Genomic DNA, 17,184 nt, shown 5'->3' on the forward strand with positions numbered 1-17,184 from the left:
AAGCTAACGATGCATGCTGAAATAACAATATTTTAGAGGGTTAGTTAGTCCTAATTACATTAAGACAGGGAGTTTGAAAATGTTTTTCGACAGTAACACGTACAACTACTTGCTCCAATTAATTCATTTGAATATTGCCTAGACATTAGTTCATAGGCCGTAATTAAGGTTTGTCCATAATAAATATTCAAAGGCCGTCTCTCCTTCCCCTTGAATTGAAGCTAATAAAAATTTAACTGCTCGAGCTATGAAAACGTTTGTATTAGAATTTTAGTTTTTTATTCTCCTATTAAATGGAAAGAAATTCTGGACTGCGCCAATAAATGCTTAACGCCGCTATTCACAAGGTGACCTCAACACTCTGATTCGTTAACACTTATATTCGCTAGCACAGGCACAGGGTTTTCTGTTTCCATGCGCAGTAACAGAATAAAATAACTAAACCAGTTATCTGTCAGGCCTAACCAAGTATACTAATTGGGCCTTTTTTAAACGTTGCTTACCTGCGATCTGATCAACTCGTATGCCCACCCTGCTTGCACCTACAGGTTGTTAAAAGTTAAACTTTCACGTTTTTAAAACAAATACAAATAGCAGCACACAAAAGTTGTTTCGTACATGAAATGTAGGGTCAAGCAGACGCACACTGCAATAATAATTGTCACCGTAATATCAATAATTAATTAAATGTAGTAATTAACATTTTATTCACTGCAGTTACTATGCATATTTATATTGAAAGCTTGGAGACAGCGGCATTTGATGTCTACTCAATATTGTAGCATTTTAGTAAGGAAATTGAATCCTGTGGTGTGCAATTCTAAAATTCCAGCCCAATTTGGGTAAATACGTATGCCAGAGCGCAGCTCTCAGCAAGAAGCACCCTCCTGGTCTGTCGCAGCTGTTGAGCATTGCACGCCATCTGACAAGAAAGTGAAGCGACAAGCTACGGTGACGGCTTTTCGTTCCGAAGCCGACCAATTACCTCATAGACCGAATGAAATGAGATCATTTCTTTATTATTACTATTTTTTTTTACGATTGGTTATGTAGCCAAGAACTAAAGGTTATTACTGTCGCCCATGCACCTTCACATCAAGGAGGAGTTTCCTTCAGAGTGTCGCGTTCTTGCATTTGCAGTTAGACAGACTGGGCTAAAATTTTAGACACATACCGTCTTTACCAAAAGTAACTAGGCAGCATGGTTTGCTTTTTGCTTGTATTGTAAAGCGAACATGAATTCCCAGAGGATCACAACTTGTTAAGAAGTAAGGACAGGAGTTCGTCTTTACTTTGAACATATGCAGAGCTTCAGAAGTGGTAATACTTCTCTGCCACCCGACTGAGAAGCGGAACAGGCAGCTGATTACTTATGGCAAAGACGGAATCTCAGGACACCGGCGCGTTGCTAAAATTCAGCAACATAAAATAGTCATGACTACCTCTAAGTGTATAAAACAACATGCTCGCTAACTTCATTGAATAAAAAGTTAATTATTACATACGTATCGTAATTAATGTTACTACGACAACTACCCTCGCAGTTTGAGTCTGCCTGGGTGCACATCCCATATATGAAAACAAAGTCTATGTAGTACACCTGCATTTTCAACAAGCCCTGGAAGGGCAATTTTGAACACCTCGATGATAGTGCCCGCAGTATTTTATGAGTAAATGTAATGAAATAAACTCATAAGACTGGTTTCAATTTGCAGAGTATTGACACTGCGACACTGTGGCGTGGCACGAATATAAGGCATTGGACGCTCTTGCTTCTCATTATGCAAAGATGCCGAAACCAGTGGACTGGTACCAATCGACGAACGAAATGTGCTAACACATTAAAGGTGCCTGTGCAGATTACATTCTAAACCTGTAACGCGCGAGGGTCATTAAAATCTCTCCATCTCCCCGTACAATCGAATACATAGATATCCCCTCAAAAACCCTCAAAAGACGACACAGAAAAACGGACACAAAATTCGCACTGTGCGTCCATTTTTCTGCGTAGTTTTTTAGTGGCTTCTCAATCCTCTATATAAAGTAGACTTAAAATACGCAAAATATTTGCAGATTCCAAAAAAGAAAATTTCAGAAATGGCTCTGCTATCATGTATATTTTCTTTCTGCTAAATTTCTGTGATACGGTACTCATCTGCAGTCTATGTATATATTTTGTAGCTATTCACTGCAAATTATTGAATTATATTGCTAGTGGAATTTTTTCTCAGCGTACGAATATCGTTTGTTTATGGTATTTTATCCTTCCCGTTTAGGCCATATTTGTTCTGTAGTGTCGAGCAAAAAAACTCCTGACAGGTTGTGGCGCTATTTAGGCAGGAAGTTTGTAAGCTTATGGTCAAATCCAAGAGTGGCGGTGAATTGATTCACTTGATCACGAACAAAATGAAAGGGCATTTTTATTCAATTTTTGTTGTTGATCATATAACATGAACTCCGAATTCATGTTCTTTGAAGGTGTCTTTTTCGCTACTGTTCAACATAAAAATCCCCCATGCGGTTATGCATATGTACAAACTGTGCCGTTACATCAGTACGCCCGACCTGTCGCTCATGTTTTCACTGTCACATTTTGTTAATATAGTAACTATTCCGTATAAGATTATCAGACGTCTGGCGTGACTGTGGCGGCTGCGGATGTGGAACGGCCATCTATACCGGCACTTGCAGCTGGCACGTATAGTACGGGAACGGCGCCCCGGAACGACGTCTTGTTCGAACAGGGGCCGGAAATTGAGCGCGGAATAGATTGGATCCGCCGCCGCTGCCTCGATCAGCAGGCTGAGCCGGAAAGCCTGAGCAATGACCGTGACACGACGGATGCGCCCATATGGATCGCAACACAAGGCAAATCACGGTTCACGGACAGTTCACTTGTCGACACCGCGATGATGTTCCCTATTGGACACGTGCGCTCTTCTGCGGACGCAAGAAACGAGCGCACTCTGGAAGGTGTATCCAGCGTTGCGTTACACGCACACATCGAGATACTAGCTTCAAGACACAGACCCCCTTTTGTACCAATGCAACAAAAACAGCTTTGCTTAACATAATTTTTTTTTATTACATCTAGCGGTGATTATGGTCAGCATTGAAGAGACTCTCGCATGGCGTAGCATTAGCCAGCGCTTGTCCCATATAGCTGCGGCGATTCAGAGGCTTCAAGGCAGATCGGTTTATGCACTTACCGACCTTCAGACTTGAACGGACTTCTTAAAACTGATAATGATCAAACTTGACCGCTTTTCAATTCGTAAGTGCTATTTTTTCGTCTTGAAACAAAAGACCTCTTGGCACATAATATACAAATTGATATCATTCGAAATAAATTCGTTTGTGAAGTTTGCATCATAAACGCACACTCCATGTTCGAGAAGTGATCCTACGCCGTCTACGCCGACTACGCCCGGGTTTGAGCGAAGAATTTCATTGAATTTTCTTGTTACTGTGCGTGTGTACAAATATATTTGAAATTAAAATAAAAAGCTATTCCGAAGCTTTTTACACAGCCTTATTGGCAGCCATGGAGAAGTTTCCGCAATGGAGGTTAGAGAAATGGGCCGGACTGTAATGAAACCTTGTGCGAGAACGCTGCGACAGCAGGTGGTTTTACCTTCGATGATCAGTCTGGATTTACTTTATAGGCATCACCCACACGGCACATTTTTCTGGACGAGGAAGGTGGTGTGTGGATGTGGATGGGTGTTGTTGCTTATGTCGGATGAGGTAGAGGGTGAGGACATATTCTCCAATGCCTCACAAAAGGAAACTCCCCAACATAACACATATAACTTCCGCACTTTCACCAAGTCCGGTCGAAGTAAAAAGCACGTGTTCAAAAGCATCTGGCTAAGGAAAACGCGCCAAACAACGTCTCATTCGGGTTCCTCTAAAGTCACAAAGTCGACGGATATTCTAAGACTAGTGCAGACACAACGTCGCGAATATTCCTTTAGGTTTCTCTCAAGAAAGGTTAGTAATTGGGATGCCCGAACAATGTTGCCTCCAGATGTCGTATGGATGTTGGTGGTTCATTCTGTCTAGATGCGAACAGGCGAGGCATCTTTTTCTTGCTGCTATTCAGGCAAAACAATTGTGGGGGTTTATGCATGGCTTTAACCTAGTAACAGAGCGAAAACTGCGAGTGTAGAAACGAATGTTTCTGCGGACACCTAGATTTAATGTGCCGCCGTCACAACGTTTGAGCAAAATACCTGTCTTTTTTTATTCAGGTTACCCCTAAAGGCCCTCCAAAGGAGGGTATTAAATAGAGGGGGGGGGGGGGGGGATACAATTGTAAAAAAACACGATGCAATTAGCAACAATTACAGTAAGAACCATGAAATATAACATCAAAAGAGGAAAGAAAAACAACACCAAATATTCTACACATGTCCGTCACAGCGAAGTAGCTCTTGGAATTTTTTTGTTAGTTTCTGTAGCGATGTGCGATGGCAAGTTATTCCATTCAATGATAGTGCGAGGTATGAATGAATTGGCATAAGATGATAAATGACACTTTGCGCGTTTAACTTTAAAGGCATGATCAAGTCGTGGAAAAATGACATCAGGTGACTCAAACAAATCACTGCGCAGTAGTGAATGGTGATAAAGCTTATGGAAAAGTGTTAACCGAGCGTGTTTACGACGGCATGATAAGTTTTCCAGTTCAGCACGTTGTTGTAATGCTGTGACGCTAGTGAAAGATGAGTAGTCTGAAAAAATAAAACGCACAGCACGGTTCTGCAAGGATTCGATGTTGGTGATAACATAGGCTTGATCAGGGTCCCAAATAGCCGCAACATATTCAATTTTAGGGCGTATTAGAGTGATATAAGCAAGTTTTTTAACATTGATAGGAGCGTGTTTGAGAGTACGGTTAAGAAGACCAAGTGAGCAGCAGCTAGGGTGAGGTCGATATGGTGATGCCATGTTAGATCAAACTGAAGATGCACGCCAAGGTATTTGTAAGTGTTTGTTAGTTCAACAGCATTGACATTGAACATGTAAGTGGTTGAAATGCGAGCGGTACGACGGGTGAAAGATATAAGTTTAGTTTTAGAAACGTTTAAAGTCATTAACCAGGATGGGCACCATGATGAGCACCAGGAGCACCAGGATGAGCACCTGTCTTGTTGTTCGCCTCTACCAACTACCGAGTTATGTGTCTTCCTCTTCCTCTTTTCTTCTTCTTTTTCTTCTTCTCCTCCTCCTTTTTCTTCGTTTCTTTCTTCCACATTTACTTTCCTTCTTTTTCTTCTCCTTCTTCTTCTACTTTTACTTATTTTTCTTTTCCTTCCCCTTCTTCCTGTTATTCCTTTACTTTTGCTTTTACTTCTTCTTTTCCTTCTCCTTTTCTTCTTCGTCTTCCACGGTGCCTCGGTGCTACGCCGACGGCTTGAAAACCTACAGTAGTGTAGCTTTCGTTACAAGGTTCACCGCCCCTTTCTTGGTGTGTCGCTGTCAACCGAATGTGGTAGGGAGAGCCTCCATGCACGCCAAAAGCGTTTCCGGTATGCCTTTCGACCGACAAGCGAATTGGCCTTTTCCAACCCGTCCTAACTCGCAGGCTCTATAGGACGACCACGTGTTGCCCGCGGCTCCTGCAACGCGGCGCAACGAGCGCTAAAACCCGTCTAGAGAGCAGTCTGCATGTAGCGTTACGGTTCTGCGGCTCAAGCAGCCACTCCGAAACGACGAACTGCTCTCCTTTCCGTTTGTAACGACTTCACTCGGCCACACAAGTGATCTAGTTTTTGATGCATTCACAGGGACGTTCGGAGACTAAAGATACTGCAGTTGTGAATTCTAGACATGTGTTGCGTTGGACAGCTTTCGGTACCTAAGAAATCTTATAAGCTGGATACGCCTTCCTGCTTGCATATCAGCCTTGCTGTTTCTATTTCTTTTGCCGCACTTGCATAAAACTGCAAGTGTTCACGATTTATAACCTAGCTTTCGGCGTTAATAAACTGGTTAATGGTCTTCCCGGTTCGTTTGTGCAATAATTTTCCGTTTGCGCATTTCCTGAAAGAAGTATGGGCTGATGCGACTAGCGAATATGTGTACGCAATAACTGCCATTTTGACGGGGTACAGAGAGACAGGGGGACGCTTGAGGAGGGTTACCTAAAATTTATTCAGGAATTATGATCAACCGACAAAACCATTCGATAGGCTTCAAGGAGTCATGCACACTGTTCCCTTCAGAAGCACATGCAACGCAAGGCATCGTAAACTTAGTGTTTAGTTTCGTCACCCATGTGCTGTGCGATGTCAGTGCACGTTAAAGAACCCCCGGTGGTCGAAATTTCTGGAGCCCTCCACTACGAAGTCTCTCATAGCCCTAGTCGCTTTGGGACGTTAAAACCCACAAAATAAACCAAACAGTTTCGTCACTACTACGGGCTTATATTTACTGTTGAAATTCAATGCAGCTGTTCCAGTAGGTTTTGAGTTAAACACGTGGCTAATCTTTTTTCTCCATATCCCTATCTGCAGTGGAGGAAAGACGATGTTTATGAGAAGAAAGAATCTGCATCCTTATATGCGCAGGCTAGGATGAGTTGGTGGGAATGCATACCGCTCTTTGCGCTGCAGGTTGCGACAAGCAAAAGCGCGCAACTCGACAATGCAGGCAACCGCGTAATAAATGGAGCTTGTGGTTGACCGCCATCTTGCGCGCCTGTCGTCAACTCAAGTGTTCGTTACCACCGCGTTTTGTTGCGGGTGTTTCTTCTCTTGCAAATCTCTGTACCCATCAGATCCATTTTCTGGAAGACTCCATGATAAGCCAAAACCATAGGTAGAAAGATCATCCCACTAACAAGGAGGCGCGTGCGCTACGATAGAACTACGGTGATTAAGATGCCCGACTACTGTGCCCGAGCACCCGGGTGCGATCCCGACTGCCGGCAGCTGCGTTTCGATGGAGGCGAAATGAAAAGGCGTCCGTGTGCTGTACGATGTCAGTGCACGTTAAATATCCCCAGGTGATCGAAATTAATCCGTAGCTCTCCACTACGGCTCCTCTTTTTCTCTTTCCACTTTCACTAACACCTTCCTCCTTTTCCTTACGGCGCGGTTCAGGTACCCACAGCAACAAGTGTGACAGCGCATTCCCCTTCCTGTGAAACAATTATTATTATTATCGCTTTGGGACGTTAAACCCCACAAACCAAACCAAACCATAGTGAAACTCGGAACGCTCGGACGGATCCCCATCTCATCTAACCAAATACCTTAACTACTCTAACCTGACAGAGCCCATTGTATTAAAAAAAAAATTCTCAGCGCGCATCAACAGTGGGTTTGCAGAAAATTTTGCTCACGATGAGAACCTTTGAAGTACATACAGCACGTGGGACATATAGGAGGTGACTTTAGACATCTTCCTCGCTGTCGAAAGTTAACGATACCATTTTATTGCAAGTCTATTCAAAACTGCCATAACGAATGAGTGCTGTAAGGCCAGGTTGTGCCTACCTCAAAAGAAGGCAGCAACCACTTCTATCTACGGGTAAGCCCAGCATCAAGACTATTGGCAATCTGACACTCTGAACTTAGAGATCTCTCGAGGGCAGTGCGGCGTCCTACATATACTAGCTTTACACCGAAACCTCATCATAGGTATGTTGTAGACTTCGTTAGATAAGTGAAACACCCTGTTTGTATAACCATCGGATTCTATGCCTTACGGCACTAAGCCCCTTTTAAGAAATAGCTTAGTGAACCCATTACCAGCCCTTTCCGAGATACCTGTAGGAACTTATATAGGGACCTCCTCGGCGTCGCGACATCCTGCAGCAAGGGAACAATTGTGTTGTAGGTTTCATAGACTACCACCGATGCCTCGTATAGGAGGAAGGTGTTTTTTAACTAGCCAGTTCCCCGTATACGATGTACTCAGGTGACATCACGGGCGCCATTTTGCGCCACAGGGCATATCTTCAGCAGTGGGTCAGTAAGTCCATTAGATATGATTGCAGCCTTTTGCTGTGGTACACATGCACCACAATATGGCCGCTACTGTGACGACGGTGCGCACTCACATATGCCACAGAGCAATAGCACGCTTTCGTGTTGTCCGTGCGAGCGCGGTTACTTAAGCCCCCCAAGCTGTCACACGACTGGGGACGAAAACGCGTGACGCGTGGCTTCGTCTTTTTCTCGCAGCCAGGTGAATGCCGCACGTTATCGGCGATGACGGCCTGATAAAGCGGCCTTGAAAACTGTCTCAAGATAACGGCGCAGAGCACGGCAGGGGCGCTTGGCGTCTTCGCCACCACCACCCGCACCAGCACCACCAGCACCGGCGGCGAGGCGTCGTCGTCGGCGGGCGTCGTTGTGCCGGTCAACGTCCGGCCTTCCTTCCCGGCGGCCGTTGCACTCGTTTTCAATGCCAGGTGAACGTCCTCGGCGGCAAACACAAGGAGCCGTTCCGGATTTCTGGGCAATGGGGTCAGCCGCGTTTCTCCGGTGCCAGTGACCCAGTGCGCATCCTGGGCGGTCATCGCTCTCGCCGCCGCCGCCGGACGGGCCCCGGGCCCGGCAGCGCGCGTCCCCCCTCACCTGTTCTTGGGCAAGGGGGAAGGGAAAGCCCCACCATCGGCCCTCGGGAAGGAGGAGACCCGGGCCCGTTCTGTGTGTCTGTGGGGCAGCAGCGGGAAAGCGTTGCCGCTCGCGGCGTCGGCCCGGATGGAGCGGGTCAAGTTGGCGGGAAGGAAAGCGTACCGCGCGCTCGCGCGCCCTTTCTCCTGCCGGCGGCCCGTTGGCCCCGATGCCGTTAGTCGCGCTCAGTCCGTCGTGCAGGACGACCGCGCGCTAGGACCGCTCCCTGAACCTAACGGTCCTCCGCAGCAGCTCTGGCCAGGTTCAGGCATTTGCTGCAGCGCTCCATGGCGGCCGCCGGCCCCGGGCCTCAAGCCCAGCCGCCGGAGCCGCCCACGGAGTCGCCGCCCGCTGCCGCCCAGCCGACACCCGAGGAGGAGGATGACGACGACGGAGCGCCGCCGACACCGGCGACGCCACCGCCGTCGGAGCCCCAGCCCTCCCCGCACCCCCACCACCCGACCCCGCAAGCGCAGCACCATCAGCAGCATCATCGCGCAGGTGAGCCCCGGCCGTCGGGGCCGACCGCAAGTGGCAATTGGCCGCTTCCTGAGCTGGGCCGTTTCCTGCTTGCGGGACCGGCCGGCAGCAACGAGCCGCTTCCTGCGGGCCGCTCTTGTCGCGCAGCCGCCGCCATGGAGAGCAACATCACGCTGTGGCAGTTCCTGCTCGAGTTGCTGCTAAGCCAGCGCTACAGCCACATGATCACCTGGACCAACGAGGATGGCGAGTTCAAGCTGGTCAACGCCGAGGAGGTGGCCCGCCTGTGGGGGCTGCGAAAGAACAAACACAATATGAACTACGACAAGCTGAGCCGGGCGCTCCGCTACTACTACGACAAGAACATCATCAAGAAGGTGCTTGGACAGAAGTTCGTCTACCGCTTCGTCTCGTTCCCGGAGATCGTCAAGACGGAGAACAAGATCCCCTTCCACGTAAAGATGGAGAGCATGGCGCAGGCGCCGCAGGACCTCAGTGTCAAGGGGCGCGAGCGCAAGCGCTCTCTTTCCGACGAGGACGAGCCGGCGGCTGACGACGTCTCCTCGACCAGCAGTGGTGGCGGGAAGCGGGCCCGGCCCGAATCCGACACCGACTCGTGCCCATCACCAGGAGCCGGCGGCGCGCCGTGCTTGTCTCCATTCCTGGCTGCACATCGCAAGCTCACCCTGCCCCTCTACCCGCCGTTCGCGACGCGCAACCCGTTCGCGCTGCCACCGTTCCCGCCGCTCGGGCCGTTCGTGCCGTACGCGCCCTTCGAGCCGCAGCTCGTCTTCTCGCCCGCCGCAAAGTCCATCCCAGTGCTGCAGTGACACCCGACCCGAGCGCTGGACGCCGGGCAGTGCCGAACACTATCCCCTGCCGTGTACAGTTATGTGTGGCTTCCGCTCTGTAGTGCAGACGCCGCGAAATAATAAAAGCTCTAAAGGGGGCGCACCCTCTGCCGGAGATGCTCCTCTTCCCGCGGCGCATTTTTGTTCGGCCAAGTGCAGCGACGGCAGCTATGGCGAACAGGGCCAGTGGATCAAGGTCCGCCGCGGCCGGTCTCGCCGCGTCTCTGCTGTTCGCCCCACTCGTCTTGTACGCCGTGGGGCCGGACTCTTCGCGTGAGTACCACGTGCGTGCTAGTTAGCGTCGCTCCTGCCCTGAGGCGGCGACGTTCGGGGAGCCCGCGCCGCCGTCGTTTTTGTTTTCATCGTGTAGATGGCGGGGCGATCGGTTATGCGTTAGGTGGTGTTTGTCGTTGCCCAGCGTTCCAGCTCTCGGTGTGCTTGGTATTCTATCGCATGCATACTTTCTGTACGTCTGACTGTCCTGGCGAGAGGATTAAGCAACCCAAACTCACCGGCATGGTGCACGACGTCGCATGAGCAACTAAGCATAATCTGCACTCGTACGTTTGTTAGGCAAATGATGCTTTATTCCTCTGCAGTGGGCTTGCAGGTCGTATGCTATCCTATACGTACACGTCTAACACTTCCTGCAGTAGCACAGGCTTTCGACAACACCATCGCAGCTATCAACAGCATGAAACGCTAGCCACATGTATCGATGCCCATGGAGACGCGTGCGAACAGGTGGTGGGAACCGCAGGCCATGATTTCGTACTGAGTTTTTCTCGCTCATCGAAAGAGGGCGCGTGTACAACTGTAGCAGAAGCGCGCTCTTTTAAATTCATTAGCGCAGTCCTGACTTTTCGAATAAGTCTTTCATGCTTCATTAAGCCTCACCAGTGAACCCTGAAGCGATAAACAGGGCTTATCAGGTGTACCTGCGTTCACTTTTCTCAATCAATTCGCGTTTGTCGTTTAATCTACTGTGTCACTGGTGTGTCAGTTGTGCATGTAGCCTTTTTCTGGATAAGCAAGCTTTTGGTTGATTAAAAAGTCTGGAAAGGCGTCATTTGTATCCCTGCTTCAAGCTAAGGCAGGCTAAAGGAACAGAATTCAACTAGGAGCTTGTATTTTGAGGTGGTAACGGATCTGTCAACTGAACGTAACGCCACTTGCGCCCTCTTTTGTGATCGGCTTGACACTGCTGCGAAGCACGCGGCCAGACGAGGGGGATAGGTGTGAGAGAGGGTGGTTGTGTCCTCGCTCGTGTCAGTGCCCTCCTTGCCACGCTGGCCGTGATCTGGAAGCTTCGGCGTGCTTTGCTCTTGGCCAATCGACCTTGGGTCCGCTGCCGACGGCTCTGAGTCAGTGCGGTGTCGGTTCCCTGCCGGATCGCGCAATGCTCTTTTAACAGAGCGCGCTTCAATTCACGACTTCTACTTGTGTAAAAGCCGTTAAACCAAAAACATTAAAACAAAACAAACAAAAAAAAAGAAACATTCTAAAAACCGTTGCTTTGGGGTTGCGATGTTGAATCTTTGCCCGTTACGTGATAGCTAAATAAGAACGAATTCTCCTTATATTTTCACTACTACAGCAAGTAGAATGACATGTCGCATTACCATGACCGTATAGACGTTCGAACAGTATAGCTACTATCTGAACGACAGGATAGAGTGTCCTTAACAGGAGTATTACCTGTCAGCTGCATTGTTGTAGTTACAGCTGCACTTTGCAACCCTTTTACGCGACACTTCGTTACCTGTGCGAATCCAGGCACGTCGCGGAAACGGCATTAACCGCAACATTCGTGGCTTAAGCAGAAAACACTAAATTAGAAAAAAAATAGTTATTTTTTTTTTTTTCCTTTTTTGCCACTTCACGAAGTCTGTAAAGTGCACTGCTGCTTCGTTCCATCCTCTCAGACTTAGCCGCTCACTCACTGAAACCCTGGTGCGCGTTCATAGTACAAACCCTCGGACTATCGACTCGTTACCTCGGAGCTTGGAAGGTGATTCATCTCGGTGGAACTGTCTTTCCCTGACGTGGCCTGCGGTAAGGAAATCGCTGTCCGGAAATACCCACCCGGAAGACACCCGGAAGGACTCCCGTTGCAAAGGCGGAACTTGATGACGCAGCTCTCGTCGTGCTGCCATTTTTTTGTTGTTTACCGAAAATTCTCCTGTCCTTTTTCTTCGCTCTTCCGAATGTCTTTAGAGCCATGTGATACATTTGTTTTCGATGTAAATAAATTATTTTGTCATTACGGTTTAATCCGACATCACGCTGCTGTGGCGAAGGCCTATACCGTGGACACCAAACCGGTAAGAAGGCGACGGCTGAAGGTAAAAGCATTATGCCGCCATGACGTACAGCCTTTGTCAAAAGCTTAGAGCTCAGAGGGTTTGCTTTCGAGTCGTATATTATGACTTCTTTAACAATCTTGGAAGTCCTAGCCATAGAAGAGGGAAAAATCTTCTTGCCTTCAGCAAGTTTAGAAATCTGTTAATGTGTTATGAGCCACATAGTATGGCTCAGAAGTAGATTCCCTGGGCTCTAAACTTTTGACAAAGGGTGTACGTCATCTGGTGCACTGAACATAATTATAGCGCACTTCGTGCTTGAACAAAGGAGCAATTTGGGCTTGTTGGTAGGTCACAATGACACGCGAAGACTGAATCGTCTTTCCCATTACATGCTAGCTGTCATCCATGCGCCGTTGCTCTTTTCCATTGAACAGCGGAGAGGGCAAGAGGCAAATCCAACTTGAGGGTTCTAGGTTATATCGAACATTCCAGAGAACGATTTCATTAAATATTCCTTAATGAATAGGTGTTCGAAAGCGAATTAAAAATATTACTAGCCTTGCGAACTTAGGTTAATTAGACTTTATCTGGAAGAATTAACTTAATCTAATACTAACTTTAAAATTAGCTCGTCGTGTGGTTAGTGCCAGCGGTGAAATTGCAGCCATGCGCCAGACAATGCCTTGTCATCTTTTGAAACGTGGAAAAATTTCTCCAAAGCATTCAGCACGATGAAATTAGTGCTTTTACCCGCACAAAATTTAAAGGGTTGCAGTGCTACCAGCTCCCATGGAAAACGTTTTGCACTATTGCACCCCACCTACTCTTTTATTTGGTTCCTCATTTGATGCAAGAAAAATGATGATCATCGCCAGCTACTGGTTGGAAATTTTTCAAACCACACTGTTTTGGGGAATTCGAAAGTGTTTGTTCGCTGAAACACGTCGTTACATTCGGCCACCTGTACAGGACGTGCGCCGAAACGTGCCTACAGCATGGGCGCGTTTTTTTTTTTTGTTTGTTTTTGCGTTTCACTGTCATCGAAATGTAGCCGAGAATCGAACCCGCGGCTTTGTGGTCGTTATAGAACGACGTCATAGCAAAAAAGAACCACCGCTCCAGGTCTTGCTCGGAATATCGTATGCAAGACATCACACAAGCGAAACTCCAAGTGCGACTAACTTAGTATGGCTTGAACGCTTTTAATGGAAAACATTAATGCAGAACTCTAATAACCGTCATGTTTAGAAAACTGTCGCGCAGACTGCTCCAACTTTTGTTGCCGCACAGATTTCCGCACCGCTATTAGCGGCTGCAGTTGAATATGTCAGAACCACTTAATAATTTATAGGAGGGAGCCGAATTAGTGACAGAGATTATGGGCTCTATCGACTTCTGCGGGATCGACAGCCGGGCACAGGCGTCGGTTATGTAGTTTTCGGAAGGATTTCGCAACTTACGTGTATATATATAACCAAGTGAAATTTGGGGGCTTTCTTGTCCGGAACGTCAAATATCAGAGAGATTCTGCGTGACCAGAAGGCCGCACAACAATTTGTTGCCGATCTACAGGAAGCAAACCACTAGCACCACACACATATGTACAGTGTATCATAGGCTATAACATATATGTAATCAGGTGCTTGCACATGTCAACTGTTAACTCTATATAGGTGAGCTAATAGTGGATCGTTTGTTGCGGTAAAATGGGCTGGTTGGCGTTTTACAACACACTCTATAAGCCATAATTATGCCCGTTATGTCTCTTTCATTATGTGCAATGAAATCCCTTCTTGTACTGAGAAATGTGTCTTCGTGTGTTAAAACGTCAGATAGGCGAAATTAATCCCATAGCAAGCTCTCTCTCTCACACACACACGCACAGACACACACAGACACGCACACGCACGCACGCACACACACACACGCACACACACTGTGCCATATTCCCCTTGGCTTGTATAAGTGTATTTAGCTTATGTATTTCTTCTTTCCAAGCCTGGAAAGGAGGGAGGTCGACGTCCTATAAGCGGAACGTACGCAGCGCAGGTTTTGGATGCCGGCGCCAGATGGCGTAGGCCGCAAACAGCTACCTCTTCAGGGCAGTACAGACATAGAATAGGAGGAGCATTGCTCTTCCCTCTTCTCAGAGAAGTGAGCGGCCCGTGATTTGCGTAACCTACTGACGGGGTCCTGATTCATGTAATACATGGCATATTTTAAACGGTCGCTCCACTGGCCATATGAAAAAGTACTGGCATAGTCTGGAGTGTCTTGCCCTACGAGGCAGGAATGAGCGATTAACTATTTAGATCAAATATTTATAGTCTGTATCGGTTTCTTGCAGTGTATACCGTACTCATAGAACTGCAGCTAACGAATGAGACCAAACGCCAAGCAGAGAATTCATGCTGGTTAATAAACATTACGCCGTTTACATCTCAGTCTTTATTCCGGACATCTCGATAGTATATAACCACGTACGCGCTTAAAGTGATCACCTTTAAAATGCCGTTTGTATCAGCGACGCTGACGTCGGTGTTATCTGTATGGAGAAATGCTACCTGCTCAAAATCCGCGCCGCCTGACTAATATGTAGATGTTTTTAACTGTTACTGCCACTCTCACCGCCGCCTTACTGCCTGAGTGTAATCTCTCGCTCTTCTCGTAGCTTTTAGATGCGGTTACCAACTTAAGAGGAACCTTCAAACATATAAAGAGAAGATTACTGTCGAACATACTCGCTGTGTTGTTCCTTCTAGCACCTATAGGGCGCAGTAGAGAGGCACGTGGATGAATGAGATTATGAAATTTGCAGGAATTCGAGGTAGGCGTAGGGCAGATTTCCATGGATGCGAGTGCCTTCCCCTTCCGCCTGTCGCCTTCCCCTATCGTGGGCCTATGCGGATGATAATAAGGGCGGTAGATTATGTCGCATCTGATTTGACAGTGCCAGAACAAACTACGCCGCAGCCAGAACCGAACCTTGCCTTGGCCAGGAATAGCTGACAAACCTCGAACCCTGTAATCTGCATTGGCTCTGATAAACCGGGCCAGGGTGGTTGCCGAAGCCATCGGGGCCCGTAGACTGAGGAACTCCATCACTCGTGGAAACAGGCGACTGCATCTTTGTTTAATGGTATTACGTATTCTCTCTCAGCATATATGTACAGCAGATGAATAATAATAATAATTATTGGTTCACCTGAAAGGAAAGGCGCAGTATCTGTCACACTTGTTTCTGTACACACATGGTTCATGAAACTGAATGAACTATCTTGATCCCGAGACTTTTATTGAAACACTTGCGATTGTTGCAACTCTCCCTTCTTCCGTTCTTCTTGTCCTGAATTGTCAATATTCAGCCCTGCATTCTGACACGACTCAAGTGTTGCCGCTGGAACTTTTTGTATACGTTATCCAGGCCTCGTTATTTATGTCTGGAAAACATAAAGCTCTAGAGTTGTCCGTTCTTTCTCCATATTATTAATTCGGCCAAAATTCTAGAATATGAAAAAAAAAATGGCAACATTGATTGGATTTTAAAAATATACCCCGACTTCGATATATATCAAAATGAACTAAATCAGTTACATGCACTTTATAAATATCAGGTGCTAAAAAGTATTTCGTTATGTAAACAAAAAATCGTGGCGCGCGAATGCGTTAGTCACGTGATATTTTATTGTATTTCGCGGGCCTTCTTTATAGCTTGGAAAAACGATACAGTGACGCTTTTTTCATCGGAAATAAATGGAAGGGCGATTTTAGAAGGTGCTCTCCAACTTTGCAAATCACACTTATATCTAATGAAAAGACTTAGTAAATTAGAAAAAATATTTGTTGCTATTTAGTTAATTGCAAAATAAAAATTGTCTGTGGTGTGTCCAGATGGCTGGCAGCTGTATACAATTGTTTCTCTGGCCTGTGTGTGTGTGTGTGTGTGTGTGTGTGTGTGTGTGTGTGTGTGTGTGTGTGTGTGTGTGTGTGTGTGTGTGTGTGTGTGTGTGTGTGTGTGTGTGTGTGTGTGTGTGTGTGTGTGTGTGTGTGTGTGTGTGTGTGTGTGTGTGTGTGTGTGTGTGTGTGTGTGTGTGTGTGTGTGTGTGTGTGTGTGTGTGTGTGTGTGTGTGTGTGTGTGTGTGTGTGTGTGTGTGTGTGTGTGTGTGTGTGTGTGTGTGTGTGTGTGTGTGTGTGTGTGTGTGTGTGTGTGTGTGTGTGTGTGTGTGTGTGTGTGTGTGTGTGTGTTGCAAATCTGTGCAAGTGCAAGAGCAGTCATTGCCAGCTGCGTAGTCGTTATTTTCCACTAGCAGTTGTAAGTGCAGTCTTTCTGCCGTGCAGGTCTGTTCCCGTGGCACCCAACGCTCCTGGCGGTGGCGGTGAGTGGCATATTCGCTGCCAGTTCTCTCGCATATCTCCTATTGCGGCTTTCGCGCTTGCTTTTCAAGAAGAAAGGAAAATAACTCGCAAAACGGATACCATTGTTCGTAACGCCAGATTCGGCCACAGCCGTTTGCCACATTTGGTTAAATATACATCATTGTTAGTTTGTTGTTACACCTCATCTTACTATGTCCCGGCTACTCCGCGTGACCCGTGAAAGTGACGTGATACGTGAGCGCGGTACACCTGCTTTTGCTGTGCCTTTCCCTCAGCTTTTCTCCTTGCCGTCCGCGTTACGCCACAGGCTGGGGAGCATGCCACTAGAGTCTGCTAGAATAACGCCACTAACAGCTATCGCTGCAAAACCACTCGCAGTTCGGCCTGGTGACGCAGCCTGCGGTGTTGCTGGCGCGCCTCGGCCGGATCCGGCTTCACTGGGCGCTTCAGGCGACTTCCACCGCGTGCGCCCTCTTGGGAGTGTGCGCCGCCTACGCGCACAAGAGCTCCCTTGGGAAGCCGCACTTCGCCACGTGGCAC

The 17,184-nt window shown here is 47.5% G+C and overlaps 1 protein-coding gene across 2 annotated transcripts; it reads left to right on the forward strand.

Annotated features, from left to right (window-relative positions):
* The first annotated feature begins 8,538 nt into the window (after positions 1–8,538).
* On the forward strand, positions 8,539–16,643 carry LOC146179511 (uncharacterized). Of its 2 annotated transcripts, none has more exons than XM_084579145.1 (2): positions 8,539–10,234; positions 16,606–16,643. In XM_084579145.1, the coding sequence occupies exon 1, from the start codon at positions 8,918–8,920 to the stop codon at positions 9,938–9,940; it is 1,023 nt and encodes a 340-aa protein (XP_084435271.1). In that variant the 5' UTR covers positions 8,539–8,917; the 3' UTR covers positions 9,941–10,234; positions 16,606–16,643. The 2 variants fall into 2 exon arrangements, with proteins under 2 accessions (XP_084435271.1, XP_084435272.1); XM_084579146.1 differs by lacking the exon at positions 16,606–16,643 and adding an exon at positions 11,929–12,221.
* Positions 16,644–17,184: the final 541 nt, after the last annotated feature.

Source organism: Amblyomma maculatum, chromosome 9 (assembly GCF_055883805.1).
Source record: "Amblyomma maculatum isolate TAMU_Amacu chromosome 9, ASM5588380v1, whole genome shotgun sequence".
Taxonomy (NCBI): domain Eukaryota; kingdom Metazoa; phylum Arthropoda; class Arachnida; order Ixodida; family Ixodidae; genus Amblyomma; species Amblyomma maculatum.

Excerpts from the sequence above, each read along its gene's own strand:
- LOC146179511 (XM_084579145.1), top strand. The coding sequence starts at position 8,918 with ATGGCGGCCGCCGGCCCCGGGCCTCAAGCCCAGCCGCCGGAGCCGCCC.